Consider the following 20,571-nt stretch of genomic DNA (forward strand, 5'->3'; position numbering starts at 1 on the left):
TCCTTTATCAGTTGGATGTGAAGCATGACTTTGCAACATTCACATCCCACCTCCAAAAAGAGGAATTTCTGGTTGCTTGGTTGCACTCAGCCCTCCAAGGACATCCGTTAGTGCATCAGTCATGTTCTGTGAAAGTAAGGCAGCACTGTCTACACACTGGGAATTTCAGACCAGTACATCCTGGCTGTGTCATCACATTGTTTCTGTGGGTTGTGAAGTTGTGTACAGCAGATACAACAACGACTGGATAGTATTTTCATTAGTAAATTTTATTTCTAAACCAGAGATTATAACACTGGAGAATATGGCAATTGTCTTCACTTGGCAACACAATGAGCAAAAATTATAATGTATGTAAAAGCCAGTTGACATCTTTGGTATGTGTTTTTTGTGTGATTCAAACTCCAGGTTTAGAAGGTTTTAACCTGTCAGCAAAGTGAAAGATGTTGCTAAGAAGCACTTCTTAATTGCTTGTCAATCAGTTTGTCTTCAGAAATATCCATAAGCCAAGTATTTAAATGCTCAATTCTATACCCTGAAACCAAACTTTCAGGGGCAAGCATCTGTGTCTTCACGGACACATCTCACAGTTTCCATTTGATTTCATTTGGCTACAAGATTGGCAGTAGGGAGGTGTCAGGCACACAACCAAGCCGTGGAGCATGAGCAAGTGTTTATAACATGCCAGTTACTGTAGTCCTGGAAAGATCCAATGAAAGTTCCTTCACGTTAGTTTTCTATTAGCATAGCTTTCACTCACATGGTCCAGCAGCAATATAACAGGAGAAGCACCTAGACATTGATAGTATCAGCAGTGTCTGTGAGAGAAGGAGGGCTGCCTGTTCTACACGTGTTTCCAGCTCCTTGTGATGTTACCTTGCACTCTGAGCTGCATGTTGATAGATGTCTTCTGAAGAGCTTTGTGGTTAATGAACAATTCTCCTGCCTTCCTGCAAGGGCAGAGACTTTTCCTCTGGCATGTCGCTGCTCACTTTGTTTCCCAGTTAGACTGAGACAAACCCTCAGAAAAATTATTCAGCAAACTCACTCTCCACCAGTACAAGATCTTCAATGGGTTTCCTTTGTGTTTGTTTGAAGGTGGTAATTGCAGGGGTAACCCACTGTTCATTTTTAACACCTCATCTTTTGAGTAACTAGCAGCTCCCCCATCTGCCCCTCTGCAGAACACATGCTACAAGTTTACATGAAGGTTCAGAAATCATGTTTCTCCTTCTATAGAGACATGTGGTGGATACAGTTTTTGGGTATGATGATGATTCTATGGACTCTGAGACATCCTCTGTGGCCTCATATAGAACAGACAGGACACCAGCAACCCCAGATGATGATCTAGATGAGGTAAGATCTGACTCTTTCCACAGAAAAGTTACAGGTTTTCAAGAGATGATGACTTTCAAAACAAACGGTCAGGCTCTCAAGAACATTGGGGTTTTTATAGGGCATACTGAGTGATAAGTACTTTTTAAGTTTTTCCTTAATTTTGGTTACTCATATACTGAAATGCTGAGAGTTTCTTCCACAATCTAGTCCACAGAGTCTATAGCTATGACTGTCCTGCAATTTGAGGTGATTTTTTGTCCTCTCCCCTTTCAAGGAAACAAACCTATCACCCTTCATATCAAAGGGTTGTAGTGAATGGGATGATATCATACTGGTGACCCTGTACTAGTGGGGTTTTGCAGGGCTCTGTCTTGGGCTCTGTGCTCTTCCATTTCTTCATGAATTATTTGGACCTGGGACTGAAGGGATGCTGAGCAAGTTCTCAGATGGTACAAAATAGAGAGGAGCTGTTGAGTCCCACAAAGCCAGCGAGGCCCAGCAGAAAGACCTTGGCAGATCAGAGGGCTGGGCCATCACCAGCCAGGTGAAGTTCAACAAGGGCAAGTGCCAGATCCTGCACCTGGGTTGGGGCAGCCCTGGAGCTGCAGGTGGACTGGGGAATGAGATGCTGGAAAGCAGCACCTGGAAAGGGACCCGGGGGTTGGCAGAAAGCTGAATGTGAGTCAGCAGTGCCTGGCAGCCCGTGGGGGCCACCCTGTCTTCAGGGGCAGCAGGCCCAGCATGGCCAGCCAGTCAAGGGAGGGGGTTGTCCTGCTCTGCTGTGCTCTGCTCTGCTCTGCCATGGCCTCACCTTGAATATTGTGTCCTGGTTTGGGTGCCACAATATAAGAAAAATATTAAATTGTTAGAGAGTGTTCAAAGGAGAGCAGCAAAGATGGTGAAGGGCTTTGAGGGGAAGCTGTATGAGGAGCTACTGAGGTCACTTGGTCTATTCAGCCTGGAGCAGAGACTGAGAGGAGACCTCATTGCAGTCTACAACTTCCTCATGAGGGGGGGAGGAGGAACAGACACTGATCTTTTCTCTGTGGTGAGCAGTGACAAGGCCCGAGGGAATGGCCTGAGGTTGTGTCAGGGGAGGTTTAGGTTGGATATTAGGTAAAGGTTCTTCGCCCAGAGCATGGTTGGGCACTGGAACAGTCTCTCCAGGAAAGTGATCAAAGCACCAAGCTTGACAGAATTCAAGAAGTGTGGACAGCAGTACAGTGACTGTTGGGGATGGTGCTTTGCAGGGCCAGGAGTTGGACTCAGTGATCCTTGTAGGTACCTTCCAACTCAGCTGATACTGTGATATAAATGCTGTATAATCTCCCAATTTATTTTGTTTCACATCACATTAAGCTCGCTGTGATCCAAAAAGCTATTTGAATCAAGACCTGTAAACCAACTGCTGTGCTTAACAAATCACATTTGCATTCTTTGCTTTGACAGTGCTTTGCTCTCCATGGCTTAGACGTGTCCCTTCTTATTCTTCAGGGTTTAGCAGCAGAAGAGTCAGAGCTGCGGTTTCGACAGCTGACAAAGGAGTACCAGGCCCTGCAGAGAGCATATGCACTGCTGCAGGAGCAGACAGGAGGGGTCATAGATGCTGAAAGAGAAGCCAGGGTCAGTATTTGAGTAACAGTATTCCATTGCTGCCAGGCCAAGAAACCTGTCAAAGAGACGTAGAGTGGAATGGAGCTACACACACCATCCATAACACTGAGAAGTGTCTGTTCACTCATTTATTGAGTACATCTTTAAAAAGAGAGTGACCATTAAGAATGGACACAATCACTCAGTTTACAGGAAGCTGTCCTCCATCTGAACCTGAAAACTCTGCAGTCAGGCAGGCATGCCAAAGCAGACAACTGCAGCCTGACACAGAATCACAAGGGTTTTCTCATCATTTTTCTAGGTGGGATAGGATTGGGTTTTAAAGGCAAATGAAGGCCTGTGGATTTTCACAAAGGCACACATTACTCCCACTTTAGGAACATCTGAATGTTTCTAACAGAGAAATGCAAATTACATTCAAATTTTGATGTGATGCAGGCTACAGAAAGCCTTCAAAGGCTAAAAATATTGTCCTTCTAATAAAATTATAAAAATCATTCAGGCTGGAAGGCACCTCAGGCAGTGTCCAGCCCAAATTCCTGCTCAAAGCAGTCTGACATCATGTCAGTTTGTTTAGTACTTGATAGAGTCAGCTCTTGAACACCCCCCTGGGAAGTTAAAATTGCCTCTTCCCACTACTTTTTGCCACTCTGATCTACAAAGCACTTTCTTTGTAATTTAGTGATTGCCCCTTATTAGGGTCTTTGAGCAGAGCACCCTGAATACCTGAGCTTGTGTTTTGGATTGCTCTGATGCAATCCATGGGGGAACAGGCTTGGGTGGGGAGCTGGGGCTGATCCACCCCTCTGTTCCCTTGTGTCATCTGTGTGCCAGTCAGAGGGGTGGCACAAAACATCACTGAGTCAGAATCTTTCTAATGGTTGCTCACTCAGTGGAACTGACAGCATGAATCCAGGCTCTGCTGGTTTTGGTTTCCTTTTAATACCAGTCACATTGCTGGTTTTGTTACTATTTAATGTGGTGACTTCAACAGGCTCAGGAGCAACTTCAAGCTGAAGTCCAGAGGTATAAAGCCAAAATAGAAGATCTGGAGAAAACTTTGGCTCAGAAAGGGCAGGTAAGTAATTATTGTGTGGGTTTTTTTCCCTATTTTGTATCTTACCTGCTCTGCTCACAAATACCTAGCACAATTTCAGTATAAGTTTCCATGAGATGTAATGTTGGCAAACAGTAAACAGACAAATCTGGCAAGTTCGGAAGCCTTGCTACACCTTGGTAAACTTAAAATGTTGTTCTGTAAAAGACAGCTTGTTCTTGTAGGATGGATAAGCCTGGATATTGTGGCTCCAATTTTCAATCAGTGTGCCCAGCCTCATGGAATTTGATTATTCAGTAATACTGCTGCTTCATCCAACAGGACTCACACTGGGTGGAGGACAAGCAGCTTTTCATTAAGAGGAACCAAGAGCTTTTAGACAAGGTACATTCCAAAGGTTTGCATGTTCACTCTGAGGGGTTATCTGGGTCCTGTGAGGCATCTTAAGGGTTTTGATTTTGCACAGCCTATGCTACCTCAAGTACTACTCACCAAATGCTTCATGGTTCTTGTAGCAGTCACTCAGGTCATGATTTCACATGTGTCTGTTAGATAGAGAAAACGGAAGCAGAAAACAACCGGCTGCAGCAGGAGCTGCAGGACGCGCGCGACCAGAACGAGCTGCTGGAGTTCCGCAACCTCGAGCTGGAGGTGAGGGATGTGCTTTGCTTTGGGGCTGCTGGGAAAAGGAATGACTGCATTGCACTGGACACCAGCTTTAATCAAGGGTTTGCTCAAGTGTTGTAGCAATAAAACAGAGTAACAAATCAGGCCCGGCGTTCTTAATTGTGAGCTGAAGTGTGTCAGCTCTAATATCCTGGAAACAGTAAGCACCATAGCCAGGCAGGTGCCCAGTGTGCACAGGTGAGCTTAGCTGATCCACATGAGTGTGGCCTGTGGCCCTGGAGAACCTGTCTGCCTGTGCAAGTGCTGTTCCTTTTGTGGGCACTGGACATTCCCTGTGGAGCAGCTCTCCCACAGCCTGCGGTGGGTACAAACAGGCTCTCAGTGACGCTGGACATTGATATAGGAGCTTCAGAAGCCTCTGCAGGACCTCAGGCTCTTCTTTGGAGTGCCAGCCAACCAAAACTTCACCTGCTCTCTTCCCCACTACAAGCTGGTTTATTTTTCAGTTGTTCTTCTCAGTTGCTGTCCAAGACCAAATACATTTGCCACACAGAGCTTTTCCTGGGCCTTGTAAATTAATGTTAAGACTTGCCCCTTGTTCATAGAACTGTCCCACAGATTTACCTGATAGCTGTGTTTCCATATGGCAGGGAGCTGAACTGATGAAGTGAATTACATATTCATAAACCAAAAATGTGTGTGAAAGTGAAGTTTAATCTTCACTTCCATGCTTGCCTGAATACCTGAAAGAATGAGAAATTGCATCTTAATTTTTTTCTGTCTCTGGTCCTTTAAAACTGGACAAATATTTGTAAATTTTAAGCAATAAAGGTGAATAAATAGCTGAGTTGATCAGTTTTTTTTAACATATTGTTTTCCATAGATGTTAGAACGTACAGCATACCAGGATGAAGAAAATCTGTGATCTGAGTCTCTCTTTAGTCTAAAGTCAAACACATGTTTCTAAAGGATGTATTTACAACAATGTGTAGTTGTTCAACACTTCATAAAGCAAATCACTTGAATCTTAGCTAGGTGACAGCCTTTCCACAGCCAATTTGCAAATTGACATAATTTATTGAATAATCTCGTGTTAAAAAGTTACCTTGAGTTTAGGGTCCTGTCCCACTTGGCTCACTTTGTCAGACTAGGTCTAGATTAGGATCTTCTTTCCTTGGCTTGTGAAATGAAGAGCTTGGCTTTGCAAGCCAAGCATGATATAAGCAGCAGCTATGGCATTTTCTGTGTGCATCTTCTTCATTTTAATAGATTCTCTAGCATCTTTTCAATTTATTTGCAGGAAAGAGAGAGACGGTCCCCACCGTTTAATCTCCAGATTCACCCATTCTCAGATGGTGTGAGTGCTCTGCAGATCTACTGCATGAAGGAAGGGGTTAAGGTAGGTCAGTTGTATAAAGCAGTGCTTCTCCCTGCAGGAGTGGTGGGTGCTTCCCATATAATCCATTACAAATAACTCCATTAAACTTCAGGTATTTAAACTCAGTCTAATGTAAGAATGTGGTGACAGACAAAGTTCAATTAGACTCAAAATTCTCACCATAATGATAAAATCTGGTTCAATGGCAACTGAAATCAATGTGTGATGCATTTCCATAAGATAAAACAAAATGGGTGACTTCCATGTGGTTCACAGGATATCTGTCTACGATAAAAGGTGCATGCCATGCCTTTACTTTACTCTCTGTTTGCAGGATGTCAGCATCCCAGACCTTATCAAGCAGTTAGACATCCTAGGTGATAATGGGGTAAGTTGAAATGGGAGATACTGTACTATACAAAATGCAGCTTGTAAAGAGAAACTAAGTGATATGAATAATTATGATTGTTTTCTAAGATATTTGTAATTTGTGTATCTGTTAAGTGTGGTTTAGCAGACTGTGAAGAATGTCCACTGCACCCCATTCATTAAAGAAAACACATGAATGAGTAAACCACTCTTCGTCAGGACTAGGATTCTTTCTAACAGTTTCATAAATAGGCAAGAATTATCAAATTCCCTGTGGCTTTCTGAGAGGGCATAACTGCCTGCATAAAAGAGATCCTGTATCTCTGGCCAACATTAGATATGTCTTTAAGAAGTTTACAAGAAACAAAAACATAGGATTGTTATTGTCTATTCATGTGCTGATGTAAATCAACACTATTTTTACAAAAGCTTTAATGGAAATTCAGCTTTTCAACTAGCATGAAGACAAACAAAAGGGTATAATTTTAGTTTGCGTTTCTCTTAAGGTGTAATGGAAGGAATGATACATTTAATCCATATCATGTAGAAAGGCAAAAGTCGTCTTAATATGTTAACAGGCTCTGAATATTTCAGTGGAAATCAAATACTCAGTACTACAGGGATCCTCTGAAAACTGTAGACCTGTTTTGTAGGCTGGATTGTCTTTATTCATGCAGGAATCTGCTGCCAATTTTCCTCTTTCCTGTCTTTCTCCTCACAGAATTTAAGGAATGAAGAACAAGTGGCCATAATTCAGGCTTCCACGGTATTGTCCTTGGCAGAAAAGGTAAATTATGTGCTTGCTTTTCTCACATGTTATCTAAAGCCTCATCTAACACATTTTCTGTCCTGTTGTTGTCATCAATATTGTTAAACTTTTTAGTGTTGAGAGTGATTCCCCAAATAAAATAAACTGTGCCAGCAGAGTCCCAAACACTTTCCTGAAGCAGCAAAAATACCAAATTGAGATAGCCCAAGCCATGCAGTAGAAAAAACTACAACTACAAAAGTAATATGGAACAAAACTTGCAATTGAAAACTGAAAGAGAAATCATCAGAAATTTAAGCCGTAATTAGATAAAATTTGGGATTTACAGTCCTGAGATTTCTAAAGCTTCCAAAGGGATCTGTGTGCCAGAATTTCACTGAAAGTATGCGTCTACATTCCTTGTTTCGAAATGAAGAAGAAAGTGCGGCTTGGTTAAAACTGCTTTCTAAGGCTCAACTGCAGCACACAGTTTTTTCAGCATGACAAGAGCTTTGCTCAGCAGTGCCTCCTTTGCAAACAGAGCCAGCTGGGCTGTCTTTGAGATGCCACAGCCCCACTGTGGGCCTTTATCTGTGGGATGGAATGGGTTCCTTGTCCATCCAAGGGCGTGGCTTTTCCCCCTTGCAGTGACCCAGCAGTGGAAATCTCTCGCTGCTTCTCTGCCGAGTGCTGCCTGCAGACATCAGGGCTGCCTTGTCACAAACAGCCTCAAGATGGGCCCAGCACTAGCACTAGGCTGCTAAAAACACACTGACAAGATGCTGCAGATATCCCACTTGCCACTCCTTGTGTGCTGGAAAACACAGCAGGTTACAGGTCTCGCTGTCTTCTTTCCAGTGGATCCAGCAGATTGAGGGAGCTGAAGCTGCTCTGCATCAGAAGATGATGGAACTGGAAAGTGATATGGTAGGAAAACTTTCCTTACTAGACATTTTAAGCACACTGATTGTGTCACACTTACTTTATGTCCCAAAAAATAACTAGGAAAGTCTATTGGCAGATGAACTATGCAGCATTTCTCTGATTATTGGTGAATCCATAAAATTGTTCCAGTCCACATGCAACAGCCGAATAACAGAAAGAGAAAAAGTAAAAGTTTTTAAAAGTTCCTCTCTCTTTCTGTGAGGATGACTGTTTATTAATAAGTACAGAGGGTTCTAAGGTTTTTCAATAGTTTGCAGAGATGCATGCATTATTTGTCTCATAAGATTCATCAGCTGTTGTGTTGCATTTTATTCAGGAACAGCATGTAAGAAATTACTGAAATGAATAATAGCACTGTTGGCTTTCATCACATACTAAGTAGAGTTAGTACCTTACCCTGTTCTTATTCTAGTTAATGGCAGTAGCCTACAAGATGAACAAACATAACTGTAAGAATTAGCTGGAGTGACTTGTTTTTTTTCCTGTGGTGTGTCTGTACTTAAGTCTGTTCAGGTTAAGGTGGACTGATAAGTTAAAGCACAGCAGCTGCCCCCAAGGAATGTGAATGTGAATGTCTAGTTAGTTCCTGTTTAGTTTAGTCCACTTTTACACCTCTTCCAAAATAAGAGAAGGCACATAAAGAGTAATTCCTGATGCCAGAGGAAGTATCTTTAGAAAAATCACACAGAATATCCTAAATTCCACTACTGAAGCAATACCACTGAAACTGACAGAGAGGGTGGATTTAGTTCCATGGAGATGAGATGAATTCATCCACAAGAGCAATCTGCAGCTATTTGCCCTTCCTTCTTTTCTAGCTGAGTCAGATACGAATAACTTTGCTGAGCATCAGTGGAAAACCAGTCCTGCTGAATTAGGTATCTATAAATGATTTGATAAAACGTCCTAAAATATTTGGAGTAACTAATTTGTTTTTCTGTCCAAATGATCCTTCATTGTAGGAACAGTTTTGCAAAATAAAAGGCTATTTGGAGGAAGAATTAGACTACAGGAAGCAAGCTCTTGACCAAGCATACATGGTATGTACAAAGGATATTCTGCAGCACATACTGGCCAATTCTGCAATAGCATACAGACTCTTGTTGAATCAGGAGGAGAGACTTTTGCTTTTTTGTTAGTATTGGGCTTTCTGAAATTTGTTCTTTCCTCATTCTTCTGATGTACTAGCATGCAATCTGCCCAGCTTCAACAAAATATATTGCCTTTTCATGTCATAAAAAGGCACATCTCCTGAAGTCTGAAACTTGTTTAGGCAGCTTTAAGGCAGGTATATCTCATTAATATCAGCTTGTCCAGATGGAGGTTTTTAGTGCAATAGGTGGAAATTTTAGAATTGGTGAAATAATTTACACTTCAGATATGAAAATTCTATCTAATTCTATCTCTATCTCTCCATAGAAAAGAGTAAAAGTGAAGGATTTCAGTGAAAATACTAAAATATAAAAAAAATAAAAGTTCCTATTCTTTTTTCAGAACATAGAACCATTTTCTGAGTTCAGTTTTTCACATTTTTGCACACTTGAGCACAGGGACTGCCTGTCATGCAGGGGCCTGAGTCTGCCATCAATCCCCCAGTTCCCAATGTGGTTTAAACCATGTTTCATCTCTAATTGACTTTCGGTATTGCATCAACCAGAGGATCCAGGAGCTTGAAGCCACCTTGTACAATGCTTTGCAGCAAGAAACAGTGATAAAGTTTGGGGAACTACTCACAGAAAAACAGCAGGAAGAGCTGAGGACAGCAGTAGAAAAGCTAAGACGTCAGATGCTGAGGAAAAGCAGAGAATACGATTGCCAGATTCTTCAGGAGAGGATGGAGCTGCTCCAGCAGGCTCATCAGGTAAGAAGGAGGAACCACACATGTGGTATCTACTCAGCCTTTCTGTGTAAAGACACACTCTGAGCTCAAATTGAGGTGAGCTCCAGACCACGAGGGAGCCTGGCATCTAGCCTTTGGAATTGTCTCATGCTTGGTCTTTTCTGTGCATGCAAGCACACATGGTACTAGCTTGTGCAAGACTGTTTTGGCATATTTTGAGTCTAAAGTTCTAGCCTAAAGTTTTCATCCAGAATTCTGTCTGCATGGTTCTAGCTTTGTAATAAAAATGGTCATCCCTGGTTACTGGACTGGGCACAAGGGAAACACAGTAAATCTTGCTGGCTCTTACGGCACAGGAGAGCTGTCTGTTTTTCCAGATGCTACTTGCCCCAAGTGGGTGTTTGTACTTTTCACTGCTGACATAAAGTAGTGCATTTCACTTTCCAAAACTGATATGTGCAGTTCTGCAAGCACGTTGAATAATGTGAAAGCTGCACCATGAAACAGATTTGACTCAGATGTTTGTGGGAATAAGAGAAGAAGCACATCCCCAGGGGTTAGGGGGGTTTGGGTCACAGGAAAGCTCAGTTCTCACAGTCTTGCCTGATCCTGTGTTGGGCACTTGAGTCTGGGACCACCCTTACCTTTTGTTGCCAGGCCTTTGCTGCATAAGAAGCTTCTTGACTTTAAACATGACAGCTGCCCTGGGGGACACTGCCACAGCAGTTCTGGCTTCTCACAATGACTCTGAGCCAGCCTCAGTTGCAGGCATGGTTGGAGGTGGCTGAGAGGCAAAGGAAGGAGGAGGTAGCCAAGCAATAGGACAGGAGGCTGTGGGCAGAAACTGATGCACGAGAGGTTCCACCTGAACATGGAAAAGAATTTCTTCTTTTTTCTGCGAGTAACCAAGCACTGAACAGATTATCCAGGGAGGGTGTGGGGTTTCCCTCCCTGGAGATATTCCAAGCCCATCTGGATGCAATCCTGTGCCATGTGCTCCAGGAATGACACTGCTTGGGCAGGGAGGTGGGACCTGGTGAACTGCTGTGGTCCCTTCCAACCTGACTCATTCTGTGATGCTGAGGTTCCACAGAATTTGAAAGCTGCCATAAGCTAATAATCTCATCTCCAGACAGTGAGGGAGACAGTCACAGTTACTTGTTCTCCAGCTGCTAGGGCCTTTAGGCATCTCCTGCTTTGCCTTTTTGGATTTCTGCTATTTGCTGGACAGCTGTCTTATAACCTGACTTAATTAAAAAAAGATACTAAGATCCAAGGCCTCATTTTTTGTACTTAGAAGTTCTGTTCTGGGGGATCTCTCCTCCCAAGCAGGAAAAAGTTTAAGCCATGGTAAATAATTTTTCTTAAAGTACCTAGCTCTGATAAAAATACACACCTTGTCTATAAGTTACATGTATGTCACTAACCACGGAATCAATACATTCATATGATTGTATACATTTATCATTTTGGACCTAATAATAACACTTAAATCCTCTTTCAACACATCAAACTGTGAGAAATCTTAATGAATCATGATAGAATTCTAAAGGTTATAACCATGATCTTACACTTTTCTTTAATACAGGATTAATAAACAGATAATGCAAAAACAGATCCATCATTGATACTAATTTGCAGCATTTAAGGATCCAGTTAAGTATGTGCAGGATCATATTTTAGCAGTTGAACACATGGTAAAGCTGTGGTTTGTCAGGATGAGTGGATGATGTCACAGTATGACACAAGATTGTCTCTGCCACAGAAATGAATTTGTTGATTCCTAGGCTTTTGGCACTTGGAATATTAAGATACTTTTTCAGTGGGACAGATTTACTGATAAATTACTGTAGATGGTTTCTTTTCTGATTTCCAGAGGATCCGAGATTTAGAAGATAAAACTGACATCCAGAAGAGACAAATTAAGGATCTGGAGGAAAAGGTTGGTTCTGTTATGCATTTGAAGTGCACTGATGAACTTTGTTTTGAAAGCAGTGATCCAGTTCTCTTGAACTATATGACCTTTCTGTTCTGTTCAGTCAGCTGCACCTGTTGGTGATGGTGCACTGTCCTTTCTTTTCAGTTTGTGTCAGTAGATACAGACTTTAATCTTAAAATACTACATTACATTATTAAACATGTAATGGTGAGTTTGATATGTGTGTGTAGGTACCTATAAACATATATACATATGTACATATATACTGATACATGCATATTTTTATATTTGTATATCCAGGCTATTTCTAGCATGGATTGCAGAGACTGTTTTTTAGCTTAAAATACAACACATGCTATTTTTGATATCCAGCTTTATGACTTGTCAACCTGTGGGGTATCATGATGTGACAGTTACACCTCAGGCTTTCAATATGGTGCCAGTTGTAATCCATCACCAAAATTATTAGGATCTGTTTTCTAAGCCTGGGAGGTGGTGTGGTTCTTACAGAAGTAACGACGGAAATAACAGTATTTTCCTGAATGAATAAATATTCTAATTATTCTGCAGAGTGAAAAAAAAATTCTGATGCTTACAATGCCATTACCTTTCATTTTTACACAATCTTATTTTTTTCTGCAGTTTCTATTTCTATTCTTGTTCTTCTCTCTTGCCTTTATTCTTTGGCCTTGATGTCAATGTGCCTCTTGGAAAGGTAAGACTGTTTTATTTATTTCCTCAAAGCTAGCACTTCTTGCACAGAGCAGAGGATCACATCCTTGTATGTTCTTGTGGATGTTTGGAGTCAGCAGGTGCAGCAGGTTGTTGTCAGTTTGCAATAGTTCACAGCAGGGGGTTGTCATAGTGCTGAGTTGCTGGTGATATTGTGCTATTCATGACTGTAAAAATAAAAGCTAACAAAAAATTTCACAGTAGCAAAAAGCCAAGGGAATTGTAGGGACAATTCAGTGTTGATGTTTGCAAACGGATGCAGATGAAAAAAAGTTAAAATAACCTCAACTGTAAATACACTCCGAACTAACACTCAGGAAGGAGATCAGGATTTTAAAACAGGAGAGCTCTGTGTCCAGCAGCAGGAAAAATATAAAAAAGGGCAAGGAAGAATGATCAGCTGCTGAGAGGCAGGAAGGGAGAGATAGAAATGGAAGGATTTTTCTGACTCAGGAAGTAACACTGCTAAAAGAAGTTACTGGAGAAGTCTAAAAAATTTGTCATAGAATGGATGGACAGAGGACAGCTGTCTGTCTAACACAAACAATTATCATGTAATAAGCTTTAAGGAAGCAAAAATTTCTAGTTAAGGACACAGGTTGTAAAGAAGTCAATATAGCAATGGCAGCTGAAAGTTCAGAGTTCAAAAAGTAATGAGAAGATGGGGAAATGAATCAGAGAACTATAATGGTCCCATTTTTCTCTGTGGCTAACCACTTCCAGAACAAGGATTCTGGGCTAGAACAATTTTTCTTTTGATGCAGGGTAACAGAAATTAGCCTAGAAAACATAATGTTAAAGTCTCAAGAACATATAATGAGCATAATTTTCTGATTTGGGGACAGATCCATACCGTAAATTTCTCAGTCTCTCTTGACTCTGGCTTCAGCTGTATCAATGAATAATTCCCCTGCTCTACACTTGAGACAAGATGAGATACAGTTGTGTGAAAGATATCTGCCATGCCCTCCCACTACTTGTACCAGCTTTGTTTCCAGATACAATTCAATATACTGGTCATAATTAAGTGGCATGGGTCCAGTTTGGTGGGTTTTCATTTTCCCTTTAAGGAAAAGCCCCTGCTTTGTGCTTCATTTCAGCTAGATCAAAGCTTTCATTTGCAGTTTTGTGCTGATGCAGAGACAGCTCTCAGAATTATCCACATCAACTGGACTCTACTGTGTCCTTGTAGGGCCAGACCTCTAAGTGAATATTTCCATGGGCTATGACAGCAATATACATGGAGGTTGGCTTGATTGGGGAGCAACCCATAGAAAAATTAGGAGAAATGTGGACAGATCAGTGTTGTTTACAGCTCTTGTAAACAACAGTCAATATCATTATCAAGTTGCTGCTGTTTAAAACATACTGCCTTGATTCAGTGGTCTTGAAACACATTAAGTTACAGCTGCATACTTAATTGTGTTCCTACTGCAGGATTTCTGAGAGCCATGGTACAGCATGGTATGGCTGTGAGGTGTTTTAAGTGGCTGTGACTGGTGGAAGTTTGACTTTACAGTTTCTTGCTTATTCATAATGGAGAAAAAAATCAGAAATTCTTCTGAAACAACCAGATTATGGACAGAATAATTTCAAGAAGCCAAGATTTACACAGTACACTTTATATGACTGTGACTTTTGCTGTACCACAGAATCCATGAGTCCAGAACAAGCAGTTAACCTAGAGGGAGGTTCCAAATAAAAAGAATTCTTGGATTTAAGGTGCACCTTGAAAAATCACAGGAACTGGTAGTGACATTTGCAAGTACCTGTCTGCATGATTTTTTTCCATTTGCCTGTACTGTCATCCTTTTTCAGTTCCTGTCACAACTAGAATAATGTCCTTGTGCAGCATATGAGGAAAACCTGGCCAATAAGAGGTTGAGAGTTTTCTGTAGATATAGTTTGCACCTACATTTTCCACCAATGTGGCTATGGCATTGGTTTTCTAGTGAGTATTTGCCTCCTCTGGTACAGCTACGGAATCGGTGAGAAGCTTATATGTCCTAGTTTTACCAGTACCAATCTCCTAATACCATTTGCTGGTAACATGTCCTTTTGGCCTAATTTGAGGGCAGGTATTGGCTGATTAGAAAAGCTAATGAGATGCTTAAGGTCAAAACTTCATATTTTTCCTAAGTTCTAGGAGGTTTGCTATTTTTCACTTGGAGTCATCCTGCCTCCATGGGGTGCTGGGTTCTGCTCAGCTCTCGCTGTCCACCTCACTGTCATGTTCCGTGAACAGGACTAGTAGTCAAAAACAAAATAAACATTTCTGTGCTGTCTTTAGGGCTGGCACAACCATCCCAGCTGCACAATTCACTGATGTCATTGCAGGGAATTACATGGATCCCTTAGGGACTGTGCTGACTTCACTTTCCTCCCCACCCTCCACCCCCCATTCTGGCCTGATCTCTCCTTCAGTGGGTTTTCCTCTTGTTTTACATAACATCTAAGGTTTAGCAGGTATAAATCCCTTTGGGATCACTTTGTTGAGCCCAGGAAGGCTGCTCTAACTGCAATGCCAAGATGAGTTTCACTCATTAAATTCACTGTTGCTCCATAGTGGCTGGTCCCTGGCACACACAGGGGTCCAGTTCCCCACAGAGAGGATGAGAAGCATCAGCAGGAGCTGCAATGTGATTTACAGCCCCAGAAAGCCTGCTAGGCAGTTGTGGCACTCCTGGGACCACCCAGGAGATGAAGGATTCTTTTGCCTTTCCCATTCCACTTTTGTATATTTGGCTTTATGAACATCAGATAGGGATCAGCAAGACAGATTACAGTGAGCTGAGTGACAGGAGACAGGACAGTGGTAGAGATAAAATGATTAGAGAATCAGCATTGACTATGAAAGTGGAAAAATCTTATGGGTGAGGTGTCTGTGGGGGATATATAAACTCAATGCTTTTCCAGAGGATCTGCACTGCTGTGAACTCCCTTGAACTGTAGAGACAGCTGCAGCAGGCCCAGCATCACAGCACGCATACCTGTAGAGTGTTTTACCAAGGCCAGTCACTCCACAGGTGCAAAGCATCAAGTCTTGTAGCAGTTCCTCAAAAACAAGGTAATGGTAAGCTCCTCATCCCCTGCCTTCACCCCTGCATTTTCTTCTATGGGATCCTCTCCCCTCAATACCTGAGGGGAAGTCTCCAGACACAAGCAGTTTGGGAATGGCAACATGGAGAGGGATTTTAGAAAAGTCATATTTTCTGAGGCTGGAATAAATGGAATTGGAGAGAATAACTAACATTGATTTGTGTTGCCCATTTGCATTAAAAAACACCTGCTTACCCAGGTGATTTAATTCAGCAAAGGGGAGCATGGCATGGGGAGTGTGCCATCAGCATCTCTTCTTACAACTGTTGAGCTGTATATATTGTCATATATATAATATACTATATCTATCGCAAAATTGCTTTACTTCCTCTGGATGCAAGTGAACTGTCTTAGCCTTATCATAACAAATCAGATCCCTGATAAAACAAAACAAAAAGCCCAGCTTATCCTAGGGAGCCACTTGATGGTGAAAAGTCTTTGATTTTGTTCATGCGTTGGTGCAAAGTTTATCCTTTACTGATTTTTTTAACCAGCAGAGACAAACCCACTGTGTGGTCACAGATGATACTTTGTGGTTTCCTTCTCACCCAGAGTGAACACAGGACTCACTGCTGTACTGAAATAACAAAGAACAAGAATATGCAAATAAAGGAAACCATGTGCAGCAGATACAGTATCCAGACCAGAAGCTTTCTAATTCCTGTTTATGTGGGATTTTCCTACCTGCATTTTCTCTGTGCTTGTCAACATAAATATTCACTTATTTGTGATCACATAAGGAACTGTAGTCTGTGTGGATTTTGCACCCAGTGAATTTTACTATATAGGCTTGAATGCTGAGATAACAAAGACAAAATATGCCCTTTTTTTTCCTGGTCACAAACCTGAGAACCAGTTCTTTTCTATAGGTGGGGTAGGCTTTCTCAGAACAGCAGCAATTTCTGTTTGCCTCAGTGCTGCATTAGCCAAAATTCCAGGCTTGCTCTGACACCCCAAGGATATTGCCTGCTGCCATGGCTCTTATTAGGGATGAACTTTAGGCAGCTTTGGTTCAAGAGTCATGGAAACTTATGCATACTACTCATGTGAAGATGCCCATGGGGACTTCTGTGCACCACAGGGTTGCACTTCGTGGGGGTTTAAATGGACAAGCTTAGCAAAATACACAGAATTCTCACAAATGCTTTTCATAGAGACAAAACCATTTTCACACTGATAGCTGTAAGAACTGACCTTTTCAGCTTCCTGAAAGACTGACAGATTGTAACTTCGAAAGCTGGGATAGGTGGGTAGAGGAACTTACAAAACTTACACCTTATCTGATGATATGATACAGATGTGTTTTTTGTTTGTTTTGGTTTTTTTTAACTTTTAGAGTGCCCGACCACACAGATAAGTCGTTATAAAGGCAAATGCTTCCACCCCTCAATGAAGAGAATATTGTTTACACCTATTTTCAAAAGTATAAAAATTAACAACCTGTAGCCAAGACTGCAATCACCTTGTATTTTAAAGCCATCACTCAAAATTTGTTACTGGACAGTTCCTGTCTAAAGCTATGATATATGCTGCATCTAATGAAATCCTGTATGTTGAAATTGCAAAAGGGGAAGAAAAATAAACTGACAACCTACATCATTTAGGAAGAACTTAAAGGGAAGGAACCACTTTCAGCTGATCAAGTCAGTGTGTCTTGGGCATGGAACCAAAGTTACAATAGAAAGATCTATTCCTGCTGTGCAGGGAAATCATTTAAATGTCACCCTGTCATCTGACAAATGGATCAAAAATGAACAGCTCAGAGTACGAGAAACTCAAGAGATGCTGACAACAAAGTGTTCACTTTGAAGTGTGTGGCTTTCTCACTGCAGAGACTCCTGCTCTCCTTCTTTGGTTTTAACCTCAGGAACAAATGACAGCTGCAAAGTGGAAGGAAGAAAGGAAGAAAAAATCCAGTCTGGATTATTGCAGGATGGGCAGGACAGGTCACCATGTTTTGTGCTTGAGATCGTAACACAGCACCACCTGCCTTGGCCAAGGCATGGAAGAAGAGGGTGTCTGGCATAAGGAGGGTTTCCAGTGGAGTTGAAGCCTTACCTCTCTTCACCATCCCTCCATGAAGAACAGCCTGTCTATTACCAGATACTTTTCATACTCTTTAAAGACTGCCATTGTGATAATAATGACTATGCTTGGTTTCACTGTAGAATAACCACTGAGGATCACTGAATTGGACCTACAGAGTAGCTTCTGTGAAAGAAAATGTTGAGGACAGGGCAGGGAGGAAGGCTAATCCCCTTATCCATGTGACATGATTCACAAAGCATCAGCTTCCAACTGTTTTGTCCCACCTTGGAAAAAATGTTTTGGTTCAGCTTGTTGATGGACTTCGTTAGTTGGCTTCCTGATCAATGATACATAGACCAAAAATGGGGAAAAACTTTGTGAACACAACCTTATTACAAATAAGAAATATTGCTAATCTGTTTAGATTTTTCCACAGTTAAGAGTAACTAAAAGTAGTTTCATCTCAAAGCATTACTTACCTGTGTAATCACAAAGCCTGGAACCCAGCTGTGGTGCCTCCTTGAGGTCATAGGTCCGTGCAGCCCAGTACTCTTCCAGAGATGTCCCTGAGGAGCATAATGCCTGCAGCAATCACTGTGAGGGTCCTGTGCTGAAGGGAAGCAGTGCAGCAGCTGCACCTACCCTCCCTTTCTCACTGGTGGGCTGACAGTGCACTTCTCAGTGCCTCTGCTTTCGTTTCCCAGGGAATGGAGTCCTGCCTGTTCAGACTTGGGGTTCCTGTGGCAAGGCTCTCTCTTCTGCAATGGAGCCTTAATTTTAACTGGAAGAAATGGATTTCTGTACTACAAACTAGAAAATGAAGGGCCAGAATACAGCTTGTGCATTACTTACACCTTCAAAGCAGGGATCACGTGTACCAACACCTTACGCACATCAGAAGCTTTTTAAAGTGTTTTTCAAAGACCTTCTCCTTTGGTTGCCTGTTTACTCCTGTTTACTTTTACAGACGAAGCAGCTGAGCCACAAAGCAGTGAGGTCACTTGGCCAGAGCAACTCAGCACAGCAAAAGCAGTTTCTTAGCTGTAGGAGGGAGGAAGTTCCTCCAGTATCAAGGATGCCTGCCCCTCACAGATAACTTTTTTTTTTTTTTTTTTTTTTTTTCCCCAGAATAACTTTTAATCAGTAATATTCATTTTCTGAGCTGCATTGAAATTCTGGGCTCAGTTTCTCCACAAAGACTGCTAACATCCTTATTGCTTGAGTGCCAGGACATAGTGTTAAGCCTTCCATTGAAGATTAGAGGTTATTAGCCAGTGATTTTTTTATCCTGGTCCTTAAAATTAATTAAAATTATAGAATAACCAGATCTTCTTCAAACACTCTGGTTCAGTCAAGCGATTTACTGAGTTCTGGCACCAAGCTGTATGTTTGCTGGTTCATTTTTTAAAGAAATAGGCCTGTAGGTAGATATGTGCAGGCACATTGCATGCTTCTTGTTCAAGTTCCTTTTCCCTAGCAGAAGACTCTGTGCATAAGGTGGACCCAAATGTACATGTTCTTTCCACAAGCTAGCAGTTCAGTCCTAAAGCTCTGGAGTCGGGCCCACTCCTGTGACAGCTGGAAATCACTGAGAAGCGTAACTACAGCTTGTTAGCTACAAACAGGGGGCTTTTTCTATGGTTATTCCTCCTTCTCACCTCTGTTGCAGCATCAGGTAATTTCACACCTTCAGGCTGCTTTCCTCAGTGTTAGAGCTGGCAGTTAAAGCAGAGTTCTTGCAGAAGAATGAGCAGCATTTGATTTCAGTGATGGTGCAGTAACTTCCACCGCTGGTTTGGTTTAAAAAAAAAACAACCCTAGAAACATTTATTCCAGGCAGTCATACAGAAGGTTTATGGCAAAGATAGAAATACTCAGTTTCACAACATACCTGACTGGTCTTGTGGCAGGCTTCATCGTTTAGACTCCCTGAGCCCATGTTATCTTATTTAATTTCTCTTTTTTTGTCTAATTTGCCCTCCTTTACGCCTGTGTGTATAGATATACATGCAGGTATTGCATTCCCAAGGGCTCAGGGTGGGATGGAGGCTGGTAGTCTGACCACAGCAGACCTGGGTCTGCAAACTTTTCCAAGATTATTCTTCCCTCCAGAGAGCTGAGCCACCACTGCTTTACTCTCCTTGCAGTGTAACACATGCCATGCCTGAAACACACTTGCTGATATGAGTTAATATGAACTTCCTGCTATCAGCTAGATGAAAATGAGTTCCATGAGTTTTTCATATACACATGTATCTATATGTATATGTACATATATATACATATATATGCATATATTTACCTATTCTGTATTGTATATAGAAATTACTGCTATAGCTTATGAAAGTATACTTCAATCTAGGCATGGGAACTGAATCAAGATTGTTTAGCTGCCACAGCTGGTACACTCCTCCAGGTTTAGTTTCACATCTCATGGGCAACTAGTTTTTTGATTCTTTTTTTCTGGACCCTTCTTTGTCCTTGGACTGTTAATCCTGGGCTTTCTGCTGTTCCTGGCATTCATTGAAGCAAAGGATTGAGAATCCTCCCTCAGATTAGTCACCAACCTCCCCTCCCTGAAACCAACAAGAAGAATAAAAATCAGTTCACTGCAGCGTTTGAGAACAGCAAATTCAGCCCTGGATCCCCCAGTGCATCCCTTCGAGGCTGCTCAGGAGTAGCAGCACTCCAGGCTATCCATCCTGCCAAAGCAGGAGGTGAGCTGCCGAAGGTGGTAGAAATCAGCGCGACCACAATTTATCTTGCTGCTTTTTTTCCCAGTGACCAAGTTGGGAGATTTTGAAGACTGTTTTTTGAATTTAAGCACTTCAGATGAGGGCCTGGTTACATGAGA

The 20,571-nt window shown here is 41.8% G+C and overlaps 1 protein-coding gene across 2 annotated transcripts in view; it reads left to right on the forward strand.

Moving 5' to 3' along the window:
- The window catches only part of JAKMIP2 (janus kinase and microtubule interacting protein 2), a 33,902-nt gene extending 14,370 nt beyond the window's left edge, over positions 1-19,532 (forward strand). For both annotated transcript variants that reach the window (XM_056502541.1, XM_056502540.1), the window contains 14 exons: positions 1,240-1,359; positions 2,836-2,964; positions 3,950-4,033; positions 4,334-4,396; positions 4,565-4,663; positions 5,940-6,038; positions 6,352-6,405; positions 7,108-7,173; positions 7,993-8,061; positions 9,042-9,119; positions 9,737-9,940; positions 11,796-11,861; positions 12,501-12,573; positions 17,026-19,532. In XM_056502541.1, the coding sequence (XP_056358516.1) occupies positions 1,240-1,359; positions 2,836-2,964; positions 3,950-4,033; positions 4,334-4,396; positions 4,565-4,663; positions 5,940-6,038; positions 6,352-6,405; positions 7,108-7,173; positions 7,993-8,061; positions 9,042-9,119; positions 9,737-9,940; positions 11,796-11,861; positions 12,501-12,551 (1,182 nt within the window). In that variant the 3' untranslated portion in view covers positions 12,552-12,573; positions 17,026-19,532. The remainder of the gene's footprint in view (positions 1-1,239; positions 1,360-2,835; positions 2,965-3,949; positions 4,034-4,333; positions 4,397-4,564; positions 4,664-5,939; positions 6,039-6,351; positions 6,406-7,107; positions 7,174-7,992; positions 8,062-9,041; positions 9,120-9,736; positions 9,941-11,795; positions 11,862-12,500; positions 12,574-17,025) is intronic.
- The last annotated feature ends 1,039 nt before the right edge of the window (positions 19,533-20,571 follow it).

Source organism: Oenanthe melanoleuca, chromosome 13 (assembly GCF_029582105.1).
Source record: "Oenanthe melanoleuca isolate GR-GAL-2019-014 chromosome 13, OMel1.0, whole genome shotgun sequence".
NCBI lineage: Eukaryota > Metazoa > Chordata > Aves > Passeriformes > Muscicapidae > Oenanthe > Oenanthe melanoleuca.